Below are 26,214 nucleotides of genomic sequence, written 5' to 3'. Positions count from 1 at the left end.
CCACAACTGAGTTCTAAACAGACATACAGTATTTGGAAGCTAGTTCTACTCACTGTGATCAAGGAGAACGTCAAATAACTATACTGTAGTCAGTAAATGTATTCAGAATTAGGTTTAAAGCCAGAACAGCAGAGACATTATGGGTATTATAGAAATTTAGATTCTGGGCTTGCAAAAAATCTGTACAGCTGTGAATGTTACTGCCAGGGCCAAAGCTGACACATTTTCTCCCCATCAAAGTTTCTACAGTGGTACCTCGGTTTATGAACACAATTGGTTCCGGAAGTCTGTTCATAAACTGAAGCGTTCATAAACTGAAGCGAACTTTCCCATTGAAAGTAATGGAAAATGAATTAATCCGTTCCAGACGGTCCGCGGTGTTCATAAACTGAAGCGTTCATAAACTGAAGCGAACTTTCCCATTGAAAGTAATGGAAAGTGGATTAATCCGTTCCAGATGGGTCCGCAGAGTACTTAAACTGAAGCGTTCATAAACTGAAGCATGGGTGTAATTGGTTCCGGAAGTCTGTTCATAAACTGAAGCGTTCATAAACTGAAGCGAACTTTCCCATTGAAAGTAATGAAAAATGAATTAATCCGTTCCAGATGGGTCCGCGGTGTTCATAAACCGAAAATTCATAAACCGAGGTGTTCATAAACCGAGGTTCCACTGTACTTAGAAACACTGGAAAACAATCTGATTCAGTGGTTTACAAAAATGCCCAAGGAAAGCAAGGACAATGCTTCTGAGTTTCATTTTTTGGCCATATAGCTGTCTGAAACAAACTGCAGTGAGACAATTTTTCATCTCAGTTTGATTGTAAAGTTCTTGGTAAAAATATTACTGATTTACAGCACTGTGAAAACACTGGAGAACAACCGTGAAAGTTCTTCCAACCAGACACTTCTGAATCACCAGAAAAATGCATTACTTCAGCTTAATTTTATTCCATCATGAGGTCTGGCTGTTGGCAACTGCACATCATTGGGGCTGGACACGGAGATCCTTTCTGCCCACTTTAGCAGCCCTGGAAAATGGGGGGGGGGGGCGCATACATCTGCAGCCCTGTACATATGGGGCATCCAACTCACAAACACCGAGCTCATAGTTTTAGTCCAGTATAAAATGGGATGCAAACTGGTCACATTGTAACTTAGTCCTCTTCAGAGAAGAACCACATATACAGTGGAACCTCAGTTTATGAACACCTCAGTTTATGAATTTTCGGTTTATGAACACCGCGGACCCATCTGGAACGGATTAATTCACTTTCCATTAATTTTAATGGGAAAGTTCGCTTCAGTTTATGAACGCTTCAGTTTATGAACAGACTTCCGGAACCAATTACACCCATGTTTCAGTTTATGAACGCTTCAGTTTAAGTACTCCGCGGACCCGTCTGGAACAGATTAATCCACTTTCCATTACTTTCAATGGGAAAGTTTGCTTCAGTTTATGAATGGTTACTCCGCGGACCGTCTGGAACGGATTAATCCACTTTCCATTACTTTCAATGGGAAAGTTCGCTTCAGTTTATGAACACTTCAGTTTATGAACAGACTTCCGGAACCAATTGTGTTCATAAACCGAGGTACCACTGTATATGGGAGAGTTCCTTCATGAGAATACATAGAACTATTGAGATTGCTTGTCCAAATCTGCTTACTATTTGCAATGCCCACCAACTTTTTAGAAGGTAGTATCTCTTTTTCTCCTAATAACAGGTTTTATTAAAATGGTTTATTGATAGCTGCCTATATTGCCCTTGGACCATTAGTTGCATACTTTTCACACACACACACACACACACACACACACACACACACATTTGAAGAGTTACAAGAAGAAAATTGTGTGATTCACTTTTTCAGTGGCACCTTCTTTGGAAACTTGAGACTGTCATGCATAGTAACACTTTCCATACTCGGCACAGAACAAACATATATAGGGCATCCCTGTCAAAGGAGCCTTGCTTTATACCCAAATGTGCTGCAAACACACTGCCTAAATTAATGGATTGGGCCTGTGGTTTTCAGCTGCCATGAAGTGGAATTGGCTCCTGCCTCCTGTGCTCCTTCTGCAAGGAAGTGGGTTGGCACGGGCACACAGCACACAGTGCGGCATTCCCTCTACTCATCCCAGTGACAAACGACTGCCCTCACATACTGCACTCCTTCTGCGCACTACACACCATTATTATGTGACCACTGTGCTCAGTAGTACCCTTCAGAGTTTCAGCCTAAGGAAACTTGGAAGGTCAATTCCTAAACCCATATTGTTTCAATTCTCTGCGTTATATCATGCATTCTTTACTGGCTTGGAATGCTTTTCTTTACTTACTGAAGAAAACAGCTTCAGTTGTCCATAAAGCTGACATGCAAGAAGAATGATTAAAGAAAATGTTTTCTTAAAGTCTCCTGAATGCATCATTAACATCCAAACAGCAAATATCTTTACATCACATTTCTGTGAACCAGAATTCATAGAGAATTGTGTTAGAAAACTTTCCTTAAACATCTGCTATAAACCTGACATTTTAGTCTCTTTTGGCCACATCAGAGTAATAAATGAAACCATGCTCTACGCTGGCTCAAAGAAGACACGGAAGCAAATAAGTTGATTTATAGCCTGAATTACTCTGCTAAAACTTCACCTACCCCCATCACTTACTTTCTCCCACATAAAATGGTTGATGTGTGCTACTTCTAGCTCACCTTACTACTGTATTGCCTTGACTTCTTGCCCCTGAGTCTAAAAGGACTTTAGACCTACCGGTACCATCTGCTAGCTTTCATGGTGATGTCTAGGTAATTCCTCATCTATGTCAGTAACCACAAATGAATCACTTCCATAAGCTGGCTGTGTTTGGAACTAGTCAGAATTTTCCACTGCCTCATATCTTAACAAATGGGCTACTGTCTTACCCTTATTCAGTCAACACAGTAGTCTCACATATCTATGGCTTAATCCTTATGCTTTGAAGTCAGTGGGTGTTCTACATGTGGCCGCTTCACACATTCAGATGTACACCAAGGATGCTTTTAAGTGTACACCTTTAAATATAATGTATGAGAGCAGCCGGTCTCTTAGATTTGTTAGTCTGAAGTCTGTTTTATGCTTGTAGTTATGTTCTCATTATTCCTAACTTTATGTTATAGTTACAGGTAGGTAGCCATGTTGGTCTGCCGTAGTCGAAACAAAAAAATAAAATCCTTCCAGTAGCATCTTAGAGACCAATTAAGTTTGTCATTGGTATGAGCTTTCGTGTGCATGCACACTTCTTCACTCATACCATTTTTACTATATTTTATTGTTTATAGTTTCATTTACACTTAAATGAATGTGTGTTTGGATGAAGAGAGCTTCTCTGAGAATCATTGAAGAGCATAATATATGAATAAATCAAATCAAATTTTATTATATGGAAATATATCAAAATGATAACTAAGGCACACTTCTGAAATTAGAACAATGATTCTGGTGTCTAACCCAGGCATTGCTCAAAACTAAAATCCTTATTTTACTGGTAACATGGAAATATTCTGTCACTTTGCTATTTTCCCTACTGAACTTTCCAATGGGAGTGAAAGGGCATTGGCTGAACATAGTATGAAGAGGGGCCGCGGGAGAGAGGATTCTTACATATCATAATGGGAATAATTCATTTAATGAAGGATAGTGGATGGAAAAACAATTGCCAGAGGATGAAAGATGTTCATTGAGACCTGTCCTTTCTCTTGACACGGCCATTAATCACATGGCCATAGCTGGGTATCCATGGAACCTTATTTGGCAAAGAGTGAGCAGCAACAAATTCCATGAGGATTCACTCAGCATATATAAAGAGAAACAAAATCATAAACAACTGGGCTATTTGAAATGGTCTACAGAAGTCCTCCCTGTGCTTTTTCTTAACTCTCACTAAATGGAAAATAAGGAAAGTGTTTTATTATTATTATTTCACTTCTCTTCTCCCTCCCTCCCTTCTGTCTGGTAGAAAATAAATTAAGAAAACAAAGTAGAACATGTCAAGGACACAAACAGGAAAGCAGTAACATAACTCATTGATAGGAATGCATGTGTGTGAAAACACAGTGTCTCAAAACTACAGGAACTACTTATCCAAACTATTAAGAACAGCCAACCTCCCTGTCTGTTTTCTTATAAGTTTAGCTTGAATCCAAACCTAAAGGCTACATATGCAATCAGTGAAAATCTCAGTACCAACTACTAAGCTATTCTAATACATGCCAGCTGAGAATTTGACCTGCAGGACTGGCCTTTTAAAACAACAACATATAATCATCCTTCCAACCTGAAGGAAAACCAAAGCATCATACTTCCAATTTGCACTGGAACTTAATGTCTCAAATCTCGTTCAAGTCTGCCAATGTAAGAAATAGCAGAATTTTCAAAATACTGTATAAAATGAGAAGCTATGATATCTGTTTTGTGAAGTACTAAGAACAACAACAACGTACTTCATTAAGAGGCACCCACTAGGTTCCAGAAGGCAATATTACCGTATATTAAAACATAAACAGGAATCCTTTAAAATCCTTTTTTGAATCACAGAATATAAATGACAGCTCTTAAGACAGTAGCACCCAGTTTATAAGCTGTGGAATGTGTATCACTGAATTCTTAAGTACTTGCAAGTTTTATTCCCATCAGCGATGTCCAAACTGAATAGAGTTTCTGAAGACTGGGCCTTAAATTATGTTTTTACAATGATGCAGCCAAGGCTGAAGTCCAACAGGACTTACTTTGGAGGGAAATGAAAAGTATTTGTAGGTTACACCAGTTCCTAACAGTTACGTGTGGAGACCTGTTAACCACCCCCAGAAATAAATTCAGGCAAGACTCAAATTTTTGGTTTGGTTTTTGTCAGAATTTAGGCCACAACTTTATTGATTACAATCAAGTGAGTGGTTGCACAGGCTCTGGTTCGACTAGCTACCTGCAGCCCTGCAGGCAGGGCTGACTCTGGGCACCAACCATAGGTCAGCCTTGGGTGAACACCTGGGACAGTGGCAAGCAGGAGCCTCCACCCAGATGAGCCCTGGACTCAGGCTCCGGGCACAACCCCGCACGGGGAAGAGCAACCATGAGTCTGTGGATTCCCTCTTAAAGGAATACCCAATGCATAGGGATGGCTAGGCATCCTGCCACTCCTATCCACCTGAACCAGAGCCTATCTGCAACCTTACAAGTTGTGACAATTTGCTATGTGGCAGGCGAAACCCAGGTGGCACCAGCCAATCATCCAAGTGGGGAAAATTCCTGCCATGCCCCAGTCCCAAAGATGACACGACAGCATAGCAAGGTCAAGCGCAAGCCTTAAATATAGGGGGAGGTGGGCGGGTGTTCCGATGCACTGAGCCTGAAAGAGGAAGCTCAGGGACACGTGCATCGGGTTAAATAGTGGTCCCTCGATTGCTTTGACTGGCGTCCCTCTGGCCCAATTGCTCCCAAGATTGAGGGACCACCAATAGGGGGCTGTGGCCGCTCCAATGTTCCCACCCACAACACAGGGTCTGGTTGCCAGGTTCCACCTCAACATGTGCCCTCCAACATTTCATCTAATTATCTAACAAGTGAAAGTCAGCTCAGTGTATATGCTAAATCAGTTTTATGTAACAGAATGCAATATTTTTTTTCCTGAAAGTAGAAAAATGAAAACAAATGCATTCTGTGCTTCTGATATCTGAACATCACAATTTTGTGGACATATGTATTTATTTATTTATTTTGTAAGGAATGGATGTTAAACATGCTGATTTTATAGAAGTATGGGAGGTCTAGATTAATTATCAGAAGGGTTGCTTCCCATTTCTTTTGATAAGTTTTGCTATGCAAGGATGACTCATTCTCAGTGACAAAATAGACCTGGATGTGGCTTGAATAGTGACTAACTTTTATTGGCCAGACAGAATGGTTAGGAATGCAACAAATTGCTAAATGCTGAGTGGAGAAATAATAATAATAATAAACCACATCACCCCTATGTTTAATTTGGTCCAGTCTAAAAACAGAATCAATAAAAATGTTACTGTAGTTGCTTTACCCGATGCACAAAATAAACAAATTGATTTTCCACATTAGGAGAGACCTTGCTTTTTACAAAGAGGCGGTTGTTAAATTTTGGAGGCAAATATATTTTAGATTTAAATTCTTTATAAAGCATTCATAAATGCAGCAATGACCTGACATGGAGAAGTGAAAGGAACAAAAGAAACCCACCCACCCCTGTATCACCCAGTAATGTTAGTAGGTCCTGGACAGTAATCAAATCCTTACAAGAAAGAGCAGTGTACAATAGTGAGGAATTGTGGAAAAGTAACAGATCTATTCTCCAACAGATTGGAACATTACAGAGCAAAAGTTTTGTGATCAAAATTAGAACTATGTTGAATTTTCATTCTCACACATTTTTGAGAATGTGTGCACTCCCCCAAACTCTACTTTCCAGTTTTAATTATGTTTGTGGTCATTGTTCCCTCAAACTTTGGTTGCTTTGGCACTTAAAAAAATACTTTAACTGGGCTTTGTCTTCCTAAATACATAAGAGTCTGCTGGATCAGGCCAATAGCCCATGAAGTACAGCATCCTGTTCTCACAGTGGCCAACTAGATGCCTATGAAAAGCTCCAAAGAAGGACCTGAGCACAAGAGCACTCTCCCCGCTCATGATTCCTAGCAACTGGCTTTCAGAGGCATACCGCCTCCACGAGTGGAACATAGCCATCATGGCTAGTAGCCATTGGTAGTCTTATCCTCCATGAACTACTCCTTCAATAATTGATAAAATTTTCAAAGATTGTGTAATTATTGTGATGACTTCTTGGGGCCACAGAGCCAATCTGATTTAGCTACTCGGTGACGTCCGGTCAGTGCAAATGCAGAAGGCACTGGGTAGCAAAAATGTCAGATGTTCTACCAATCGGCTGGAGGTCTCCTAGAAAACATGACTGCATAAGCAGCTAGATTTTAGTTCCTCACAGGCCAAGACTTTCTCACTGGTTCTGAAGGCAGATGGATCAAAGATGTTAGAAGCTGCCCTCTCAGCTCTCAGATATTGCAAGGGTTATTCCTCCCCCAGGGTAAATGCTTTTATATCCTTTCTAGGACTGCTGGTGGTGGGGTGAAGGCAATTTTTGAGGGGCGCACAGATGTTTACAAAACTCATTTCCCTAGTTCAGCTAAGCTTTTATCAAAACGGCAGAAATCTTCTTTAGCCATGTCACAATATAGATTAATTTGGTGCAGAAATATTCTAGTTAAAGTTATGTGAAAACACATGTTGTGTTGACAGCTTTACATCATGTTGTCTCTAAACAATGTTGTCTCATTCAATCACAGTTATTGGAGACCTGCTGCACTAGAGATAAACACCCCCACATACCTCATTGTCTTACAATATGAGAATGATAGCAAGAAACGGGGCCCCAGATTATCATCTAGACTTGCAATACTTAAATTCACTGAAACTGATGATCATTCAGTTTGCATTTTAAAGCTTCTCTACCGAGTGTGTTCTATTGCTAAGCTATCATTAGAGTTGAGAAGCTTCCCTATAATATCCTCCGCCTACTACCGCCCTGATCTTTTCTACATTTCTACAGAGCCAACCCTACCAAGAGGTAGAGTGAGGTAGATGCCTCAGGCGGCAAATATTTAAGGGCAGCAAGTGGAGATCTGTGTGTATGTGTGTGCGCGCGAACACACACACACACACACACAATGCAACCTGTCCTGCACCCACTAAACTAAGCCACTGCCTCTGGGGTGCAGCAGAGGATCCTTTCCCCTGAACTTGAAGAATTGAGTGGTGTACACACCACCAAGGAGTTTTTCAGGGAGGATGACATGGAGCTCAGGAGAAGTGCCTATCTTCAGGAGGGTTGTTGCTTTAAAAGACTTGGGGCAGATCCACACTGTACATTTAAAGCACATTCAACATACATTTAAAACACATGGCATCCCCCAAAGAATTCTGGCAAGTGTAGATTCCCCACCACAGAGCTACAGTTCCTATCATCCTTAAAAGACTACATTTCCCAGTGCTTTTTTTCAGCCGGAACTCACCAGATGAGTTCCAGCACCTCTTAAGTGTGTTCCAGCAGCCCTTTAGGGTTTTGGCTGTGCAGTGTGACGATTGGGTTGCTGCGGCGATCGTGTTGGCACAGTGATTGTAATTGTGGCTGTGCACTGGAGGTGGAAGTCAGCAGCAGGGTTGCCGAAAGTGGTTGTTCCCCCCTAAAAAGAGAAAAGCTCAACAGCTTTGTGTGGGTGCTCAGCACATTCCAACACCTCTTTCTAGGAAAAAAAGACAGTTCCCGTGATTCTTTGCTAGAATTCACAGGCTTTAAAATGTGCATTGAATGTGCTTTAAATGTATGGTGTGGATCTGCTCTAGTTCTCCAAAGGCGGGAAGAGTCTAGGAGGCAGAGGCTCAAAAAGCCTCAGCTTCACTTTCAACCCCTGTCGGGGCAGGTTGCTCACTTGCCCTGAGGGCTACTCCTTGGGGTGAGAGAAGGACAGGATGCACTTGAAAATGCAGTGTGATAAAAATCCATTACACAACCCACAAGTGTGTATCGTGAACAATTGGTAGGAAATGACCGACTGATTGTGCTCTGTCAATTGCTTCATACATTCTGATATGTCTATGCACACATCCCTAAACATGTTGACTTTTTTAAAAAGGGTCATCTTTACTCCTAGAAAGTAAAAAGTTGAACATTTTGAGAGAATGGGCAGTATTCAACTAAGTCAGGGGTCAGCAAACTGTTTCAGCAGGGGGGTGGTCCACTGTCCCTCAGACCTTGTGGGGGACCAGACTATATTTTTTGGGGGGAAATGAACACATTCCTATGCCCCTATGCATTTTAAATAAAAGGACACATTCTACTCATGTAAAAACACACTGATTCCCAGACCGCCCGCAGCCCAGATTTAGAAGGCAATTGGGCTGGATCCGGCCCCCGGGCCTTAGTTTGCCTACCCATGCACTAAGTCTTACTCAGAGTGGACCCATTAAAATTAATGGGCCTATCATGTTCATTTATTTTAATGGGTCTACTCTGAGTAAATCCTGCTTGAATACCACTCAATGGATATATGAATGTACCCTCCAACATTTAGGATACTTACACACAGCACATTTGTGAGTGAGGTGCAAGCAGATGCATAATCCCACTGTCCAGCCACAGATTCAGTACATATATTTTGGTGAATGTGTGCACAGGCGTAGCACGCCAGCATGAAAAGGCAAGCACAGATAGTTTACCTGTTCACAGATAGGGTCAGCTGATCCAGACAAGCTTTGATCTTGTTTTGTGCTTCTAGGTGTGTCATGTTTTCTGTGCTCTCACCATTAATTGACAAGATGACATCACCTGGGCAAAGGCTGGCAAGGGCGGCTTTACTTCCAGGATTAATCTGCATGAGAGAAAGAAAAGTTTAATTACTATGAAGTTTTAATCGCAAGCAACTCAGGTTTGTTCCTCAACGTAAACTGCATGTGGAGAAAAAGCAGATTCAGGACATTTATTGACTTTTATTCTTGTTGGGGTTGTGAGAGTGAAGAAAACAGAGTAGAAACTGGTAGCACACTGTTTTTAGAGCTTCCCTGAGTGAGCAGCTTTGAACTGAGAGAGCCAGCAGAAAAGAACAGAGAAACCCACAGGAGAACTGCTGATCCATTACAAATGGCCAAAGTCTCTCTGCAGTGATTTCCAGCTCATAAGGATTGTAACTAAGATTAAAATGTATTGGCTTATTTCTTTCTCTTTAGAGTGCCATATGTTATGTGGCCAGCATCATGCCTATTTCAAGTTAAACAGCTCGGTGAACTTAGTCTCCATTGACAATAGTTCAGGTTAGAAGTTTGAAACCCAAGATAGGCTACATCCACAGCATTCCCTTCATCTACCAGGCTTGTAATTCTGTCAAAAAATGAGATCAGATTAGTCTCACATGACTTATTTTTCAGAAACCCATGCTGACTTGTATGGCCAAATATCACTGGAGAATCACTGGAGTCAAAGTTAAGGATGCTTATGGAATCTGCATCTGCTGGATTTTTGAGATTTCACTGTACTGAATTAGGTTTCACCCAACAATGTTCTCATGCTCTTTGATCCAGTGGAGACTTCCAGTACCATGTATTCATGCTCCTTGTTTGCGAGAGCATACGGCGGTTGCCATACAAGAGTCCACCAGTGCAGCATTTGTACTCCCACACAGTTCCATGGCCTGGTGAATAGGGACCATAGAGTAGTGGGAAGTCAATGTTGCATTATGGGGGAGGTGTGCACTAGCAGAGAGGTGATAAAGCACACTTTCTGTCCAATATGCAGCTGAAGACAGAGTATGTAGATGTTCAGGTTGGGCATTCCAGCACCAGACGACAGTCACAGGGATATAACTTGCACCTTGCTAACTTATTAGTGATATTCTGGGGGAAATGTTGCAATTGAGACTTATTCTAAAGCTAGATAAATCCAAGCTGAATCTTATACTGTGAGCTGACTGCAAATGCATTTGGCCCTTGGAAACCCGCATTTTTATTACCAAGGTTCAGGGCAGTCTCAAGCAGGTCGGGTGCCCTGGCGCTGAGGGGCGGAGATCGCTCCGGCGCCCCCGCCCTCGCAGGGTGCAGTATGGTTTCCGTGCGGCTTTGCCGCACAGCGCCCCACCTACCAGCCCAGCGCCCTGGCGCACGGCGCCACCGGGACTCTACCTAGAGCCGGCCCTGCCAAGGTTCACTCTTTTGTCACATGCTTCGGATCATCTCATTCAGTTCAAGGGACAAATGAGAAATTGTTTCTATAATCAAAAGAAACAGTCAACATGGTGGCAACTATTCTAATAGCTTTCTGCCAGGGTGTTATCTTCCGCAACAACTTTCCCTGACTGCTGTTCAGATTACCTGTCACTTTCCAGTCATGCATGAAATATCATGCTGTTTATTAAATCTTTATCGCTTCCCCTCCTGCTGTTTTTGTATTAATGCCAAAATCTTGCAAAGCTTGCAACTCCCTTTGAGGGAGGCTAATGACACATCCTGTAGTTTGAATTTGAAAGAAAAAACGGGGAGTGGGTTCTACACTCCAAAATGAAACAAAGTTTTCCTTGAACCACTGGGTATCAGAACAAATATTCTTTGTGCACAAGATTAATCTATAATGATATAATGCAGGTATCCCCAAACTTCGGCCCTCCAGATGTTTTGGACTACAATTCCCATCATCCCTGACCACTGGTCCTGTTAGCTAGGGATCATGGGAGTTGTAGGCCAAAACATCTGGAGGGCCGCAGTTTGGGGATGCCTGATATAATGGAAGTAGATCAGTGGTCAATGAATTTGTGAATAATTTAACTCCATGTTTACCCTCTAGCTTTCTCCACAGTCATTCACAGCATCTGTTATTGCTTCCAAGCACAATTGCCATGAAAAGCTAGACTACTATGGTAACAACAACAACAACAATTTTATTATTTATACCCCGCCCATCTGGCTGGGTTTCCCCAGTGTTATCTAATGAAACATTTCTCTGGAGTTTTGGTTAATTATATCTTGCTGCGTTAAGAGATCATTCTTATTGCAATGACCATAATTCTGTTTCCTCAGGAGATGTGTAACTCCTTTTAGATAAACTGAGATCGATTTTCTTACAAATGAATAAGCACTTGCTGTTTACTATGGATCATAGATGACAAAACTTTCACCACAGTAGTTTTTAGTTAATAGCTTACTGTAACTATATATGGCTTTTCTGTTAATTCACAGAAAGCCAGTAATAATTTAAAGTAACAGAACAAACAAACAAACAACAAACAATAAAAGAGCAGTATTCTCTGAAGCAGGCTTTTCGGAAACGAATTGCATAGCACATGAATGATGTAAGATTGGAAACCTATTTTCTTTAGGTTAGATGAGTGTTTTTTTTATATGCAAATGATTGAGGGTGCCATCACAAAACAAAATTAAGTATAAAACAGAGGTAGGGTCCAAGCCACAAAACAAAAACTCATCGTTTTCTGTTTGAATTTAGCAAACCCCTCAGTCCACAGAAGGCAGCTCCTTCCTTGTCTTTCAGGCAATTCCCCTCATCTCTCTTTCTTCCCCTCCCCCATTAACATCAGCACCGAAATATATGCAAGACTGGCACTGCAGAATTGTCAATTGGAACTGTGTCAGGTTAGGACTATAATCCTGACCAAGATTAAAAAGCCTCTCTAACCATACCTTCAGGAACTCCTAAGGTGACAATACCCTACAGGTCCTTTTCTGTGTTGGCCTACAACCTCTGGAACTCTCCCCTCTTGAATAGCTCCCTCACTCCTTACATTTAGGAGGGCACTCAAAGCTTTTTTCTTTTTTAAAAAAAATCAGGCTTTGGAACTCCCCTAGCTATTTTGGCTGCTATCTAATCTGCTATAGTTTTGGGTGGTCTGTTATATTCCTACTTTATATACACCTCAGCGGCTGTATAAGAAGCATTTTATTCAGGTTCTTAAGCTTTCTATTTCGTAAAAAAACACTCATTCAGCAACCCTGGAAGCACATATTGACAGAGTCACTTTTCTATTCAGATGCTGTATTACATAACTTTAAAATATTATACAGATGCTGTGTCATAAAACATAAACATTCAGTCTGACACTTCTAGCTATTGCCTTTTATTAAACCCCTTATAGGCCTATTTTTTTCAGAACTGAGATGGTGGCGAGAGGAAGCTGAAGAAATAGCTTACTGCTGACTTTTAAAGGACTAGATTTATATATATATATATATAAAAGAACACCTGCATAGCAACATATTTTTATTAACCAAAGCACAAAAACTAAAATGTTCCACGAAAAGGTTTAAGTTTAGAATTGTCCCAAACTAGCAGTTCCTTATGGGACACGGGTGGCGCTGTGGGTTAAACCACAGCTCCTAGGGCTTGCCGATCAGAAGGTCGGCGGTTTGAATCCCCGCGACGGGGTGAGCTCCCGTTGCTTGGTCCCTGCTCCTGCCAACCTAGCAGTTCGAAAGCATGTCAAAGTGCAAGTAGATAAATAGGTACTGCTCCGTCAGGAAGGTAAATGGCGTTTCTGTGCACTGCTCTGGTTCGCCAGAAGTGGCTTAGTCATGCTGGCCACATGACCTGTCCTGGAAGCTGTATGATGGCTCCCTCGGCCAATAAAGCGAGATGAGTGCCACAACCCCAGAGTCGGTCACAACTGGACCTAATGGTCAGGGGTCCCTTTACCTTTACCTAGTAGTTCCTTAAGATGGAGACCAGACAAAGACTGTATTAAAATAAGATTCATTAACTGGGTTCCATTAAAACAACAACACAGAAGAGTTTGTTTTAGTGGATTGCAAATATCACTGTTATTGATTACAATTCACTGCAATCAGTTTTGGCAAGGAGCAGATGAGTTGCAATTTACAATCATGTAAGTTTTTATTTTTTGTTTTTATTATTTATTATTATTTTTAAATAAATCTAACTCTCTTGGTATGGGGGTGGAAAACGTATGCAAGCCAAAGGAAGACTTAAGATGAACTTACATAATTCTGAATGAAGTGACTCAGTGCACGACAGACACCTTCCTTTGGATGTTTGAGTTTGTTGTTTGTTTTGTCTAGACTAGAAAAGTTTCTGAACTTGAAAGTTCTCTATTGTATTTTGCAGAGAGCCAAGCAAAGCAGGGCTATTTAACAGACAATGGTACCTTCATTTCTGCTTTCATTGCAGGGCTGAAAGGGATGCCAGGCATCCTCCAATCTAGTTCCTTGCTTTTCATCTGTTTGTGTGATTACTATACAGATAGTTGACACATGAGGGAAATGAAGTCATGACCTCCGAAGGTAAGATGTTTGTTTGCATTTTCTCTGGTTCAGCACAGTGTTAGAGACTGAACTATGAATCAGAAAGAGTTTACTACATGGCAGTTAGCAGACACAGGGTACCCAATTTGGATTGTAACCACAATGAGGGCCAAAAGGTTAGAGCCAGCTGCTACCCCTTTAGGGTTCCGGCATAGATCAAACCCTCACACATGCTATTTACTGTTAAAATGGTGCTGCATGTAGTTTGGCTGTCGATGATAATATAATCTTCTGTGCTAATTATTGCTGTAATTTTTCTCCCTGCTTTTCCCCCCTTGCAAAATATAGAAAAGAGTCCTGAGTAAATCATATTTCAGTACAATGCATGGCCGGTATTTTATACTGGTTTGTTTGCAAACACCCTATGCTGTTCCAAAGGGTCCCTCAACCCCCAGGAATGTCTTTTTGCAGGGTGCATGAGGGTACAATGGTGGAAGGAGCCAGGAAAGCCTTACTGCATGAGTGCTTGCTCTTCTTTGAATCCAACCCAATGAGTGGCAAAGGAACACTAAATATTTCCAGTTAATTGTGCAAGCTTGGTAAAGGAAAGGCAAGAGTTAGGGTTGTTGTTGGGTTTTTTTTAAAGGTCTTTTAATCCCATTACCTCTCCAACCTTCTGAACGCTACTACCCACAACTTCTCGTCTAGCCATGAATGTGGGAGAACAGGATCAATGCCTTTGTGAGGGCTGCTTCCATCTGCTGATGTGTGGAGTGCTCAGCTCTGTCCCCTGGAGACTGACACATTTCCTTCACATTCACAGTATAAAGCTATCCCTCTCCAGAGATTGCAAGAGCCTGCTGCTAAAATGTATGGTTTTAGTTATGAATCTTGTTGCCAGCCAAGAAGAGCCGAGTTATCTCACGAGTGAGGAAAAGGGAAGCAGAGCACCACAGTGCTTGGCTTCCCCATCCATGTCATCCTCTAATGGTAGAATTACATGTTTCAGTTACAGGAATCATATGGCTGTTGCCAAAAGCAGCAACCTTGCAGCTCTTTCTCCCTCCTCCCCCGCAAACATTTAACAGTACAAAGCATATAATGTGCCAATCCCAACCCTTGAAGGCCAAGGGAATCAACTGGAGAATGGATAAAGAGACTCTCAGCACAGTGACATCATGTCACACATTTTGTACCAAAGGTTATGGGAAACATAGGAAGTGGAGACATAGCGCTGGTGTTTTTGAGGGCCAGTGGCAAGTATGAGGGCTGTAACCAGGGCTGCAACCAAGACATTTCAGCACCTCAGGCAACCCCTCTCCCTGCCAGTGAAGAAGGAGTAAGTGAAGGTCAACATTAGGAACGGATTGGGGGAAAGAGAGAAAGATCAACATTGGGATCTACTGGCCCTGGGTACCTTGCCACCTGAGACAATTGCCTCACTTGGCTCCATGCGTTGGCTGCCCCTGACTGTTAGGGAATGCACAAATGTAGAGCATTTTCCTTTCTCAGTGGGCCTTCTCCTATTCAAGGATGAGCCCTAGTGGGCCTACCTGGTGACTGTGACAACAGACAACAATGGCACTAGGAGTGCTTTAATCTGTTCTAATCAGCACAAAGTCTCCTGGCTCCACCCCCCCCCCAAAAAAACCCCCCAACCACAGATGCTCACACTTACAAGTAAGGAGGTAACCTTTAGTAAAGCATAGTAACAGGACAGAAGCATAAGCAAAGTTGCTAATGCAGCCCAAGAGCTCCCACAAGACAAAGGGCACAAATGAGCCTAGCAGGAATGAGTCTGTTCTAGGAGCAAAATGGCCCAGGATCATGAACCAAGGGGACAAGGAGTTCAATGGAGCTGAGAACTTGTTACAAGAATTTTTCAAACTCATCTGCCAAGCTCAAACGCCAAAGCAGGGGGCCCTTACTTACAGGAATCTCTATCCCTATTGGAATGTCTACCCTGGGTCAAGGTGGGTGCATGACTTAGCCACCCAGTGCTGAGAAAATATTTTTAAGAGAGCCCAAGAGGTACCACATGCACTCACCCCAATAAAGCCGTTGTGCTCATCTAATTAAATTAAGCAAATCTCCCTCATTTCTGAATCATAAAATTAGGACCCAGGGCCGGCCCTACGGCCAGGCTGGGTGGCGCAGGGCGCCAGGGCGCCCGCCTGCCAGGGGGCGCTGCGCAGCTGTGCCCACCCTCCCGCCGCGGAGATGCACCCCCAGCAGCCGCGTTGTGCCCGCCCGCGCAGCTCCGCCCGCCCGCCACGCTGGGAAATGGGGTGGGGCGGGGGCACCAGAGGGATCCGTCGCACCACGGCACCAGGGCGCCAAATATACTTAAGACAGCCCTGTTAGGACCTCTTGGTGCACTCACTTAGATGTCTCTAACAATATAAATATATTTATATTCTTTGTGTATCAATTATGTGCATGGCGATTATATTTTTTATCTCTTAGTGCCATTTCTGTAATTCAATTTACTGCCCTCTGTTTACTCCCTTTTAGAGCTTTTGCACAACAAATGGTTGAGTATGAAAACAATCCTTTTAAAACTAGATGTTGTTGTTTTTGCTTCTTTTGAATAAATATACACACAATAGCTGGACTGATCTGATTACAATATCAAACTATTAAATTTACATGTTGTAATTATACTTAACTGGGTATGTGTTAGCAGCATCACTGTTATAAACTGGGAACCTGATCCTATTCCCATTTTATTTCAGGTACAAGGTTTGGACTCACTGACACTTTCTATTTTAAAATGTTTAGGGTTGTTTTTCTGTTGAAAATGTCAAATCATGACAGTCTACTTGAGAAATGGATGAAATGGTTTCAGGCCTTGGTTCAAAGTGGGAACCTTGATGTTTGCATATTATTTCCACAGAAACTTGGAGCACCTGCGTCAGGAGAACAATAGTTTAAACTTTGTTTTTAAAATACTGATGTCATTACACTAACATTGTAAAAGTTCTGTAAATCCCCTCCATTAGGCTGAATGTGTTTTGTTTTGTCCAGCTTGGCAAAGCTTGAAAATGTTTAGGGTGTGTGAGGTTTATTTTGTTAAGCTTCCACCAAGGTCAGACCTTGAAGGAATGGAACAACATGAATCATTACTTCTGTCTGATTTCCTATCCCAGATTATCAGTGGGGCTGATTAATTAAAGTAATTCATTTTACGCACAAAGTCAAGATTTTCTTAGTTTTCTGTGGGGGGAAAGCACAAGCAGGGAAATTTAAAACTGAGCCATAAAGACCCACACATTTCTACTTAAGAAATAGAACTGAATTTTCCACAGCAAATCCAAAAACTAGTAATTTATCAGGAGCCAACCACTGTTAAATAAAGGAAATAATAACCATTATTGCAGCTACACCATTTTTGTTGAGAAATACCACCCATGCTGTATTGCATGATTGATTACATTATACACATGATCTATAGTATATACACAAGTAGATCTATAAGCATATTCCAGCCATAAGACACAAAGGCTTCTTTTGTGGTCTCTACAACCACAACAGGCACTGTAACTCTCCAACAGCTTGACTTCACCCCTGAAAGGGCACTCTTCCATTGTCTCCCAAGGCAGATGGATGACAGCCAACCAACAATATCTTCCTTGCTTCAAATTAACACTCAAAAGCTAGATTTGCTCTAGTGTATATATCTGTAACGTTTTATGACATTGATAGTTGTTGGCACATGTTCCCAACCTAAACACTATGCCACCATGGCAGCCATTTTTGTCATGTAGTGGGGGTGGGACCAGGGAGGCCATGGCCCCGGGTGCAAATTTATGAGGGGACGCAACCAGGCACCTCTACAACAGGCTCCCACGTTAAGGCCAGAGCTGTAGGGAAGCAAGCCACACCTGTGCCAGGCCTTTTGTGCTGGGCAGTAGTAGTCCCTCCTTATGGCTGGCAGAGGCACAGCTGCAAGTGTGCCGCCACCACCAACCACAGAAGAGGCAGGGAGGAAGAGGAAGGCGGGAAAGCAATGCCAGAGCCACGTGTGTTGTCCAGAGGGCCTAGCTGCAAGGACAGGAGGTCAAGGCAACACAGCAGTGCTATTAGCTTCACATTTATCTGCCTTACTTCTGCTCCCAGGTCGGGGCTAGTTTGCAAGGAGAGACTCCCTTGATTAGATGCTGGCCAGCGAATGGAGTGATTGCTGCCCAGTCCACCAGAATGTCAAGGAGCCAACAGGGAGAGAAGGTTGTTCGCAGGTCAGAGAAAGAAGAGAAACACTTGGCTAACTTGCAGTTAGTTTCTTTATTAAGGAAGCAGAACAAAGAACACACAGAGGGCAATCCTGCCTTAACGAAGCAAGCTGTCACCAGAGAAGCTGTCAGAGTGGCCTTGAGGGAGTATTGCAGGTTCTACCTCCCCTCTGTCATCACTATCAGCACCTACATCAAAACTGGAAATCTCCTCACCCTGTCCTCTCTTTGCACCCTGCTTCTAGCACATCTCAGCTTCTCCCCTCCTCTGAGGTGAGGCCAGAGTCCCACCACCAGTCCCCAGACTCGAAATGCTCTTCCTCTGTGCCTTCCCTGCGGGGCTCTTGGTTGGGTGGATTCCACCAATCCTTCTCATCCAGCCAGTTCCTAACGCAGGGGGCATGCAACACTTGCCCCGCCCCAGGCTCCTGCTACCCACTCTACGCCCCCGACACCATGCCCCAATGGCAGCAACTTTGTGACTAGCTGTTTGTCCAAATTCCAGATGTGCTCACTGGCCCAAAAAGGTTCACAGTGCCTGGTTAGTGGGGCTTAATTCTGAGTGAACATTTATAGGATTGCTCTGTAAGGCTGTGGTCCAATGCACATTTGTTAGGGAATAAACCTCACAACACAGTGAGACTAATTTCTGAGTGAACCTGAACAGGACCACACTTAAAACCACTGAAGAATAGCTTATCTGATGGTTCTCTGGATGTGATAAATTCCATTAAATACCAAAGGGTGCCAAGGAGAATGACACAGAGCTAGCAAACTTTTTTTTAAAATAAACAAAAAGTGTTGATGCCTAGAGACCAATTGCTTTCCCTCTGGGCATATCTATTATGTGCTTGTTTAACAGATGTCTGTATTATTTTACTCACTCCTCATCAGTACCTTGTCACATGTTCCTTGCCTGCTACTACTCAAGGTCTGCGTTATTAAAATCCCCCCATTAAAATAATGGGATTTGGGCAAAACCTATCTAAATTAAGAAGAATATATAGAGTTTTGCAGCCCAAGATATTCAACTTGACTGTCACAATTACAAATAGAATAGTTTTGAAAAGTTATTCATTTGCCTGTCTTTGGCATTTTCTTTTAGGGTTGCTGGATGTGATTCCCATTTACTGCAGCGATTTCTTCCAGGCTGAATGCAGCTACAGAGAATGAATTTTGCAGGCTGTGGCGGCGGCGGGGGGGGGGCACCTCTTAGCAGCTGTTTCTCCTTGCAATGTATGTGACAGCTTTATGAGCCATTATGTATACCTATCCCAAACACAAAATGGCTACAAAAGTGATATAAAAAGGCAAGTTATCTATTTGACTTCAAACAGAAATGTTCAGTCCTTTAAGACACTCCCAAGATTCAAAGTTCATAAACTTTTGCAATGAAAAGACAAAGGAAGCCAGTATTTTTGACACAATACTCAAAATGGAATGGTCTAAATAGCATAGTACCATGTTTGCTAACTCAATTACCAAGTTCTGTATTTTTGTGATAAAATACTGTTTTAATACAAAATAAAAAATAAAAAATTCCTTGCTGCTTTGTAACGTATATAAGACTTTTACATATCCATTTTTCGAGGCAGCCTGAAGAAGAAATGGGTAACAACTTATTGTAGGATTACTTTATATTTCAATTTGAGATTAAATGTTCCCTATGTCTCTGGGACAGTAGCTGATTTTCTATATTAGGAAAAGAGCTTGGGATATGTTGAATAGCTTAGCTTTAGCAGTGTAAACGTTTTGTTGTTGGGGGAGGAGGATTCAAAGTTAATTTTTATTAACTACTAAAATGGTCATAATCTCAGATGAAGTTGCTTCAAAAGGCCTCTCTGAAAGGCAAAATGCAGCCCTACTCTTTAATTACTAACCATTGGGTTAAATCATAGCAAGGTTAACTTTGTATTAACAAGCCTGTAGCACACAACGTGCCAAGTTCTGCAGTGTCTCCTCTCCCTGAAACTCAGTTTATGAAAACAAGATTTCAAAAGTGTTGCTGCAGGCGGAATCTAGTGCAGCACTGGAAAGCTGCTGGCCAGGTGGTCACATGTCATTTGCTTTGTGTTTCCAGGTGAATAAGAAATAGTACCTCAATTGTTTTCTTATCACGTGAGATTATTGTACTGATTCCCTTTCTCAAGCTGAGGTGGGGAAGAGACTTTAAAATATAAAGCTCTGTTATTTTAAACAGATGGTTTGTTTTGTTATTCCAAAGCACTGTTGTTTTTCTCCTTAGGGGAAAAAAAAGAGTGCTAGGATTTGAAAAAGATGGCATGACTGCAGCCATGACTATAGCCACCACAATGTAAAGTCTGCCCAGGTTCCTCGCATAGCTTGCAGTGGCCTACAAGAAAAATCTTTACAACTACCCAACCATTTGGCACCCTCCTAAATAGTAAAGGAGCATCCCTCCATGCTTAACAGAAGTTGAACAAGCTTTGATCTGATTAACAGGACTGGCAGGTCCTGATGATCACTGACTGGCAAGATGGCTCATGATGGATAGTTCAGTCAGTAGAGCAGGAGACTCTTAATCTCTGGGTCATGGGTTTGAGCTCCACGTTGAACAAAAGATTCCTGCATTGCAGAGGGTTTGACTAGATGACCCTCATGATATCTTCCATCTCTACAATTCTATTATTCTGTGGCTCATTCCGTTTCAAAGTGGTCCAAGCTGCCCTTTTGTTCTCATTAGCCCCAGCTCTGTTGACATCACCTGCTGCTGCTGGTCTTATCACATGAATTTATATCCTCCAGCACAGTGAAATCACCTTTGTGATAAGTTCAGGTGTCTAAAAGCTTCTTGCTTTGAAGGCCTCCCTTGAGCTTTTCTTCTCATTAGATCTGGCTGAGAGCCAGCTTCAGTCTCCTCCTACCTGAAATTTTTAGCTCTCAGAAATTTTGTTCGTATTCTGTTCCTCTCTCATCTCATCTTCAGGCCAATATGCTTAGGAACTCACATGTGGCTTCTACAATAAAACTAAGGCATATCTCTGGCACCTATGACCCCCATACTTCTGTAACATCACAAGAGTTCAGTTCAGGGGGCAAAAGTTGGTCAGTGGCTGGCAACTACAGTAGCTCAATAGAAACTCCATATTTAGAAGTAGGGAATGCTGGATCCTGGGCAGAAATGATATATATCCCCCATTACTTCCATATGAACCCTGGTCTGGTCTAGCAATTCATATCTCACTTTTTAGCTTCCTTAATATCTGTGGAAAACTCAGTCTGACAGGTATTGCCTAGTGGCCTGTCTGTACCTTTTCTTTTTTTCTCCCAGCAAGCCCTGTTACATTTTCCCCTTGAAAACTGACACCAAATACTGCTTTTAAAATACCATTATGGTAGGCACCTGGGATGGTTTGCAGAAAGAGTCAAACAGGGAATTAATTAGCTGGAGTGGGTGGGAGGAGTGTCTGAAGGAAGAGGGCACAACAAAGTATGTTGGTTGAAGGGAGGGGGTTTACTCCTCCCATGCACTTTGCATTTTTATGTAAGAACATAAGTAGAGCCTGATGGATCAGGCCCACCCAGTCCAGCATCCTAGTGTCACAAAGGTCAACCAGATGGCTATAGGAAAACATGCAAGCAGGCCATTTGGTTTGTGAGTGGTGAATATGTGAACAGGACAAATGTAAGAGCGAAAGAGAAAACAACATCCACAAATTTGATGGGTCTCTATTTATGTATTTCAAATTTCAACTGCTGAAAGTATTTACAGCATTTTGAGTTGACATTTGCATCCAGAGCCTATGCATTGTTTACTCAGAAATGTATTTAACTCTGTTTAAAGGGGTTTACTTCCAAGAAAGTGTGTATAGGATTGCAGTCATTGTGTGGCTGGATGGGGGAGAGGGAAAGAATCAGATGCTCTCTAGTATCTACGGTAAATATATGGTTTCTGTTAGAGGCATGTTTTGAAGTAGACACTTCAAAAATTCCAAGAGGGAAGGACATCTTGCTAGTTACTGGGCTCCTATTAGAAACAGCTTCCTCATTTCTTAAAACCACTATTGCCCTGTGGTACATTCACGTGCTTAATGAAGCTCAAGAAGTGTACATATATCCATATCTAGGGGAGGGATTTGTGATTTACTGAACTGTGGGCCAAACAGAGAACATTTTTCATTACAACAAAGCAAAAAAATAAAATAAATGCCATTTTCACAAGGAAATCCAGAGATCTTGTATGGAGCAAAAGAACCAGGAATACTTCAGGGCAGGCTCTCCACTATATAACGCCACAATCCTAAATGTAAAGTGTTACATTGATAGCTCAGGAGTAGCTGTGCCAGAACGGGACATAGTAGGAAGAGGGCCATGCTATCTACAGTACCCAGATATGGACGTTTTCACAGTGGCCAAACTGACTGCCTTGGGATGCTGCCTTGGGATAAATAAAATTAAAATGGTGAAATATCCCAACCTCCTTTTACATTATACAATGACAGACCTGCGTTTTTCTGAAACACTTCTAGAAATCAAACATTCTGATCAGTAGGCACTTTATTGGCATTTCAAGCCAGGCTTCAATCATATTCTTTGGGTGGTTAATAATTAGTAATGGTTATTATTCATACAATTCCAGAATTATCCTAAGCTTGTTTCTCAGACATTTTAGGACGCTGCACTGTTGCATGCTTAGGACTGTAAGCTGAGGTGAACAGTCCAACCCAAAACAAGTTAACTTCATAGCTAAAGTCCCACGACTGTCAGGAAAACTTACTTCCCAGTCAACATGAATGGGATCAGCTTGTTTAAACCAGATATGAAAGTCTTGCACCCCAGGTATAATTTCAGGAGAGCCATTCCTGATAAATGACTGGTCCAAGAATTGCCTTGCCTACACAGCGCTCGAAAATGCTGGGAACCAAGCAGAAAAGAGATAAACAGCAGATAAACCCAATCGCTTCAAAGGCTGGAGGTTCCCTGCTCTGCGCTGACGCTCTGCATTCATTGGTGGGCCAAACACAACACCCAGTCAGACCACTTTGTGCAAACTCTTTCACTTGCTTCCCTGGAACAGATCCCAGGCGACCCAACCCGCTAGTTAAAAGCAGCAACCCATCGCTTTTAAACGAGAACATCTTTCTCTGGTCTCTCAGCAGCCCGCTCTTGATTTTAAAGATCCACGGTTCCAGGTTCTCCTCCTTTAAATCTAAGTCGCCACCCAGCTTTGCTTAGCACACACTCCGATCCCAAATAATAGCCTTCTTATCCACTTACAGCACCAAAGAGGAAACTCCTGAGTTTTGAAACCCTCTGAGTTTTGAAACCAAAGCAGCTGGGCAAAACCAGCCTAATGCCTCAGCACCCCTGAAGGCGGGTCCTGATCCTGCCTCCTCCGTCTTCTTAACTTTTCACAAGCCATGCCACCCTCCCGCATCCAGCAGCGACGAGCGGAACTCGAGCAGCGCAACAAGTGCCTCGGAGGGGAGCGATGCTCCACAGAGCGCTCGGCTTCCCTGGAATGCCGCCTTTGTTGCTGTTGCTGCTGCTCTCCGCAGCGACGCAGTTGCCTCAGAGGCTGCGGCGTCCGGGAGCCAAGACGGGGCACCGTCGTCTCCCTACCCCCCGCCGGTTGAGAGCCCCTGTTAATAGGAAAGGGCGCAAAAGGCTTGCTGGTTTCCCTCGCCTCACGCGCTGCCCAAACTGACCGAGTTCCCCCCTCCTCGCCTGGCGGCGCGCAGGTCGTAGTCCCCTCAGCAGCCAGCCCAGCCGAGCCCAACGCGGGTCAGGGCATGGTGACAGCCTCGCGCCGGCCGGTGCCTGAGGTGCTTCTCAAGGCAGCAGCCAGCCCGTCCCCTCCCCCTCCCCCCGGAAGAAAACGAAAGGGACGCGGTTTCTCCCTCGGGAGACTTACCCTAGAAATGGTCAGCGGGGTGCTGAAGTCCTTGCCCCCGACCAGCCGGAAGCCCCACGGCGAAGGGCCGCTCAGAGCCACTGTCTGGGGCATGGCGGGGCGCCTCAGTTCGAGAGAGAAAGCGAGCGAAAGAGAGAGAGGCTGAAGCCTGAGGGGGCGAAGCGGCGCCTGCTCCGCTCACTCTCCGCTCGCTTCTCCCAAACTCGGCTGCTTTCTAATCCACTTAAAGCCACTGCTAATCTCCGGTCCGGCCTGACGTCTCTCTGTTTCTCCACCTCGGGGAGAAGAGGAGGAGGAGGAGGAGGCGGGAGAGGAGAGGCGGGGAGAGGCGGGTCGCTTGGCGCGCAGGGCGGTCGGGGCTTCGGAGTCCGACGGGTCGCTCTCAGGTGTCCTCAGGATGACCCTCCCGCTCCAAGGAGCCCTGTTGGAGAAGCTGGAGAACTTCTCTCTCTCAGTCTTCTAGTCAGGTCCCTTAGCTGTAGGAGTTTCATAGTATTACACAGCCCTTCCTACCTGTTGTTTTCTCACCAAGGACTAGTGGGTTGCTCACCAGTTCTCGAATTACACAAAAGAAGAAATGAGCAGCCTGGGCTGTGTATATAGAACATTTCTTACCTTCACCTTTCATGGAAAATATTCCCCAGGGGCCCACAAAAGTGTGATTAAAACTATCTTCAGGACAGATAAATGCTGGATAAAGCCATCCAAAAGCATACAGCGAGGGAGTGTCGGACTAAAAACATAAAACGAAAGAGCAGAGCCGGGGAAAATTCTAACGAAAACGGCTTTGAAAATAACTTGGCAAACAGTAGCTCACCTGCTGTCAAGAGAGAGAGAGAGAGAGAGAGAGAGAGAGAGAGAGAGAGAGAGAGAGAGAGAGAGAGAGAGAGGAGAGATTATAATAGGGGCTGGGTCCTAAAGCCAAGGTCTAAACCCCATAGATGTCCCCATCTGCTTCGCGAATACCTAAAGCACCTCTGCTAAAGGGTATACTTGGATAAAGTAATAAAATCCACAAGCCCCATCCCCTAACCAGCACCCCCAAATTAGCCATGTCATAGACTTCTAAAAACAATACCGTAGCATCACTTCCCCCACCTGCATGCTGCATGCACACACCTACTACTGTACTTGCAAAATCAGGAGTTTTGTGTGGCATGTCTTTTCTCCTGCCTTTTGGAATGTAGCATAATTGAAGAAGATCATGAAAAGTCTATGCCAGTGCACTATGCATATTTTGGGCAGGTTGGGAAGCACCATGTCTAGGGCACAGAACCAAAACCCAAAGACATGAAAGGAGATTTCTTAGATGCCCTCTTGTTTCAACCACATGCTGACATTGCATGTGTGGACAGGAGAATTTGCATGCAAACCTGCTCCCTGCAATCACATAGACTTGTAGGCTTGCCTTCACTAGGTGGCTGTTGTGCAAATAATTGATAAGGTGCCAAATGCTCCTGCAACCCAACTCTGTGACCTTTAATTGACCTGGTCTCTGTGCATTCTCAGAGGTAACATGGCATAAAGAGTCCATCTGGGTTGCAGTTGTGAGAGGCAAATGCTCTAACATTTCTTCCTTTGATTCTTTTTGCAGTCCCAGAGTGTGGAGGAAAGCACTTGCTCCCATGAATTTCTTCTTTGCAACAGAATGAGTTAATAGAGAAAGCAAAGGTGTGTAAACAGATAGATAGATAGATTGTCTTGGTGAGTTAAATAATTCCTGGTACCTGTAACTACAATTACCGGTAGCAGGAATCATGGAAGTAACCTGCATGGAAATTATGGAAAGGAAATACACAGCTTGCCAGTGAAGTGGGAAACCCCACATTTTCCAGTAAAGACAGGAACAAGAAAGTCATTCTTGCAAGGAAGTCTAAACAAAATTGGCTTTGTTTGAAACATGATTCGGTGAAAATGGACTCAGACACACACACACACACACAGAGAGAGAGAGAGAGAGAGAGAGAGAGAGAGAGAGAGAGAGAGAGAGAGAGAGAGAGAGAGAGAGAGAACCCGATATACCATGAGATCTACTACTGAGAACTTGTTCAGGCACAGGTGTGCAAAATTGGACTTTCTTCATATCTGCCCATTTCATTTTTATCAAAGATTCTGAACACTTTCAGCTTGCTTGTATCAAATGTTTCAATGCAATTTCCAAACATATATTATATAGTCATTTGCTGAGGAACCTCATAATTAGTTTAGGAATTCACATAATTTGGGAATTTCACCTGAACTCCCTCACATTTTCACCCCTCTCATAATGCCCATTG

At 43.1% G+C, this 26,214-nt stretch overlaps 1 protein-coding gene across 1 annotated transcript in view; it reads right to left on the bottom strand.

Annotated features, from left to right (window-relative positions):
* The window catches only part of PDLIM4 (PDZ and LIM domain 4), a 66,608-nt gene extending 42,374 nt beyond the window's left edge, over positions 1–24,234 (bottom strand). The window contains exons 1-2 of the mRNA XM_035105414.2: positions 23,939–24,234; positions 9,293–9,444 (exon numbers count right to left, since the gene is read on the bottom strand). Coding sequence (XP_034961305.2) covers positions 9,293–9,444; positions 23,939–24,031 — 245 coding nt within the window. The 5' untranslated portion in view covers positions 24,032–24,234. The remainder of the gene's footprint in view (positions 1–9,292; positions 9,445–23,938) is intronic.
* Positions 24,235–26,214: the final 1,980 nt, after the last annotated feature.

This window comes from Zootoca vivipara, chromosome 2 (assembly GCF_963506605.1).
Source record: "Zootoca vivipara chromosome 2, rZooViv1.1, whole genome shotgun sequence".
NCBI classification, from domain to species: Eukaryota; Metazoa; Chordata; class Lepidosauria; order Squamata; family Lacertidae; genus Zootoca; species Zootoca vivipara.
The sequence above is the reverse complement of the archived record's forward strand: the minus strand, read 5'-3'. Positions and strand labels throughout refer to the sequence as shown.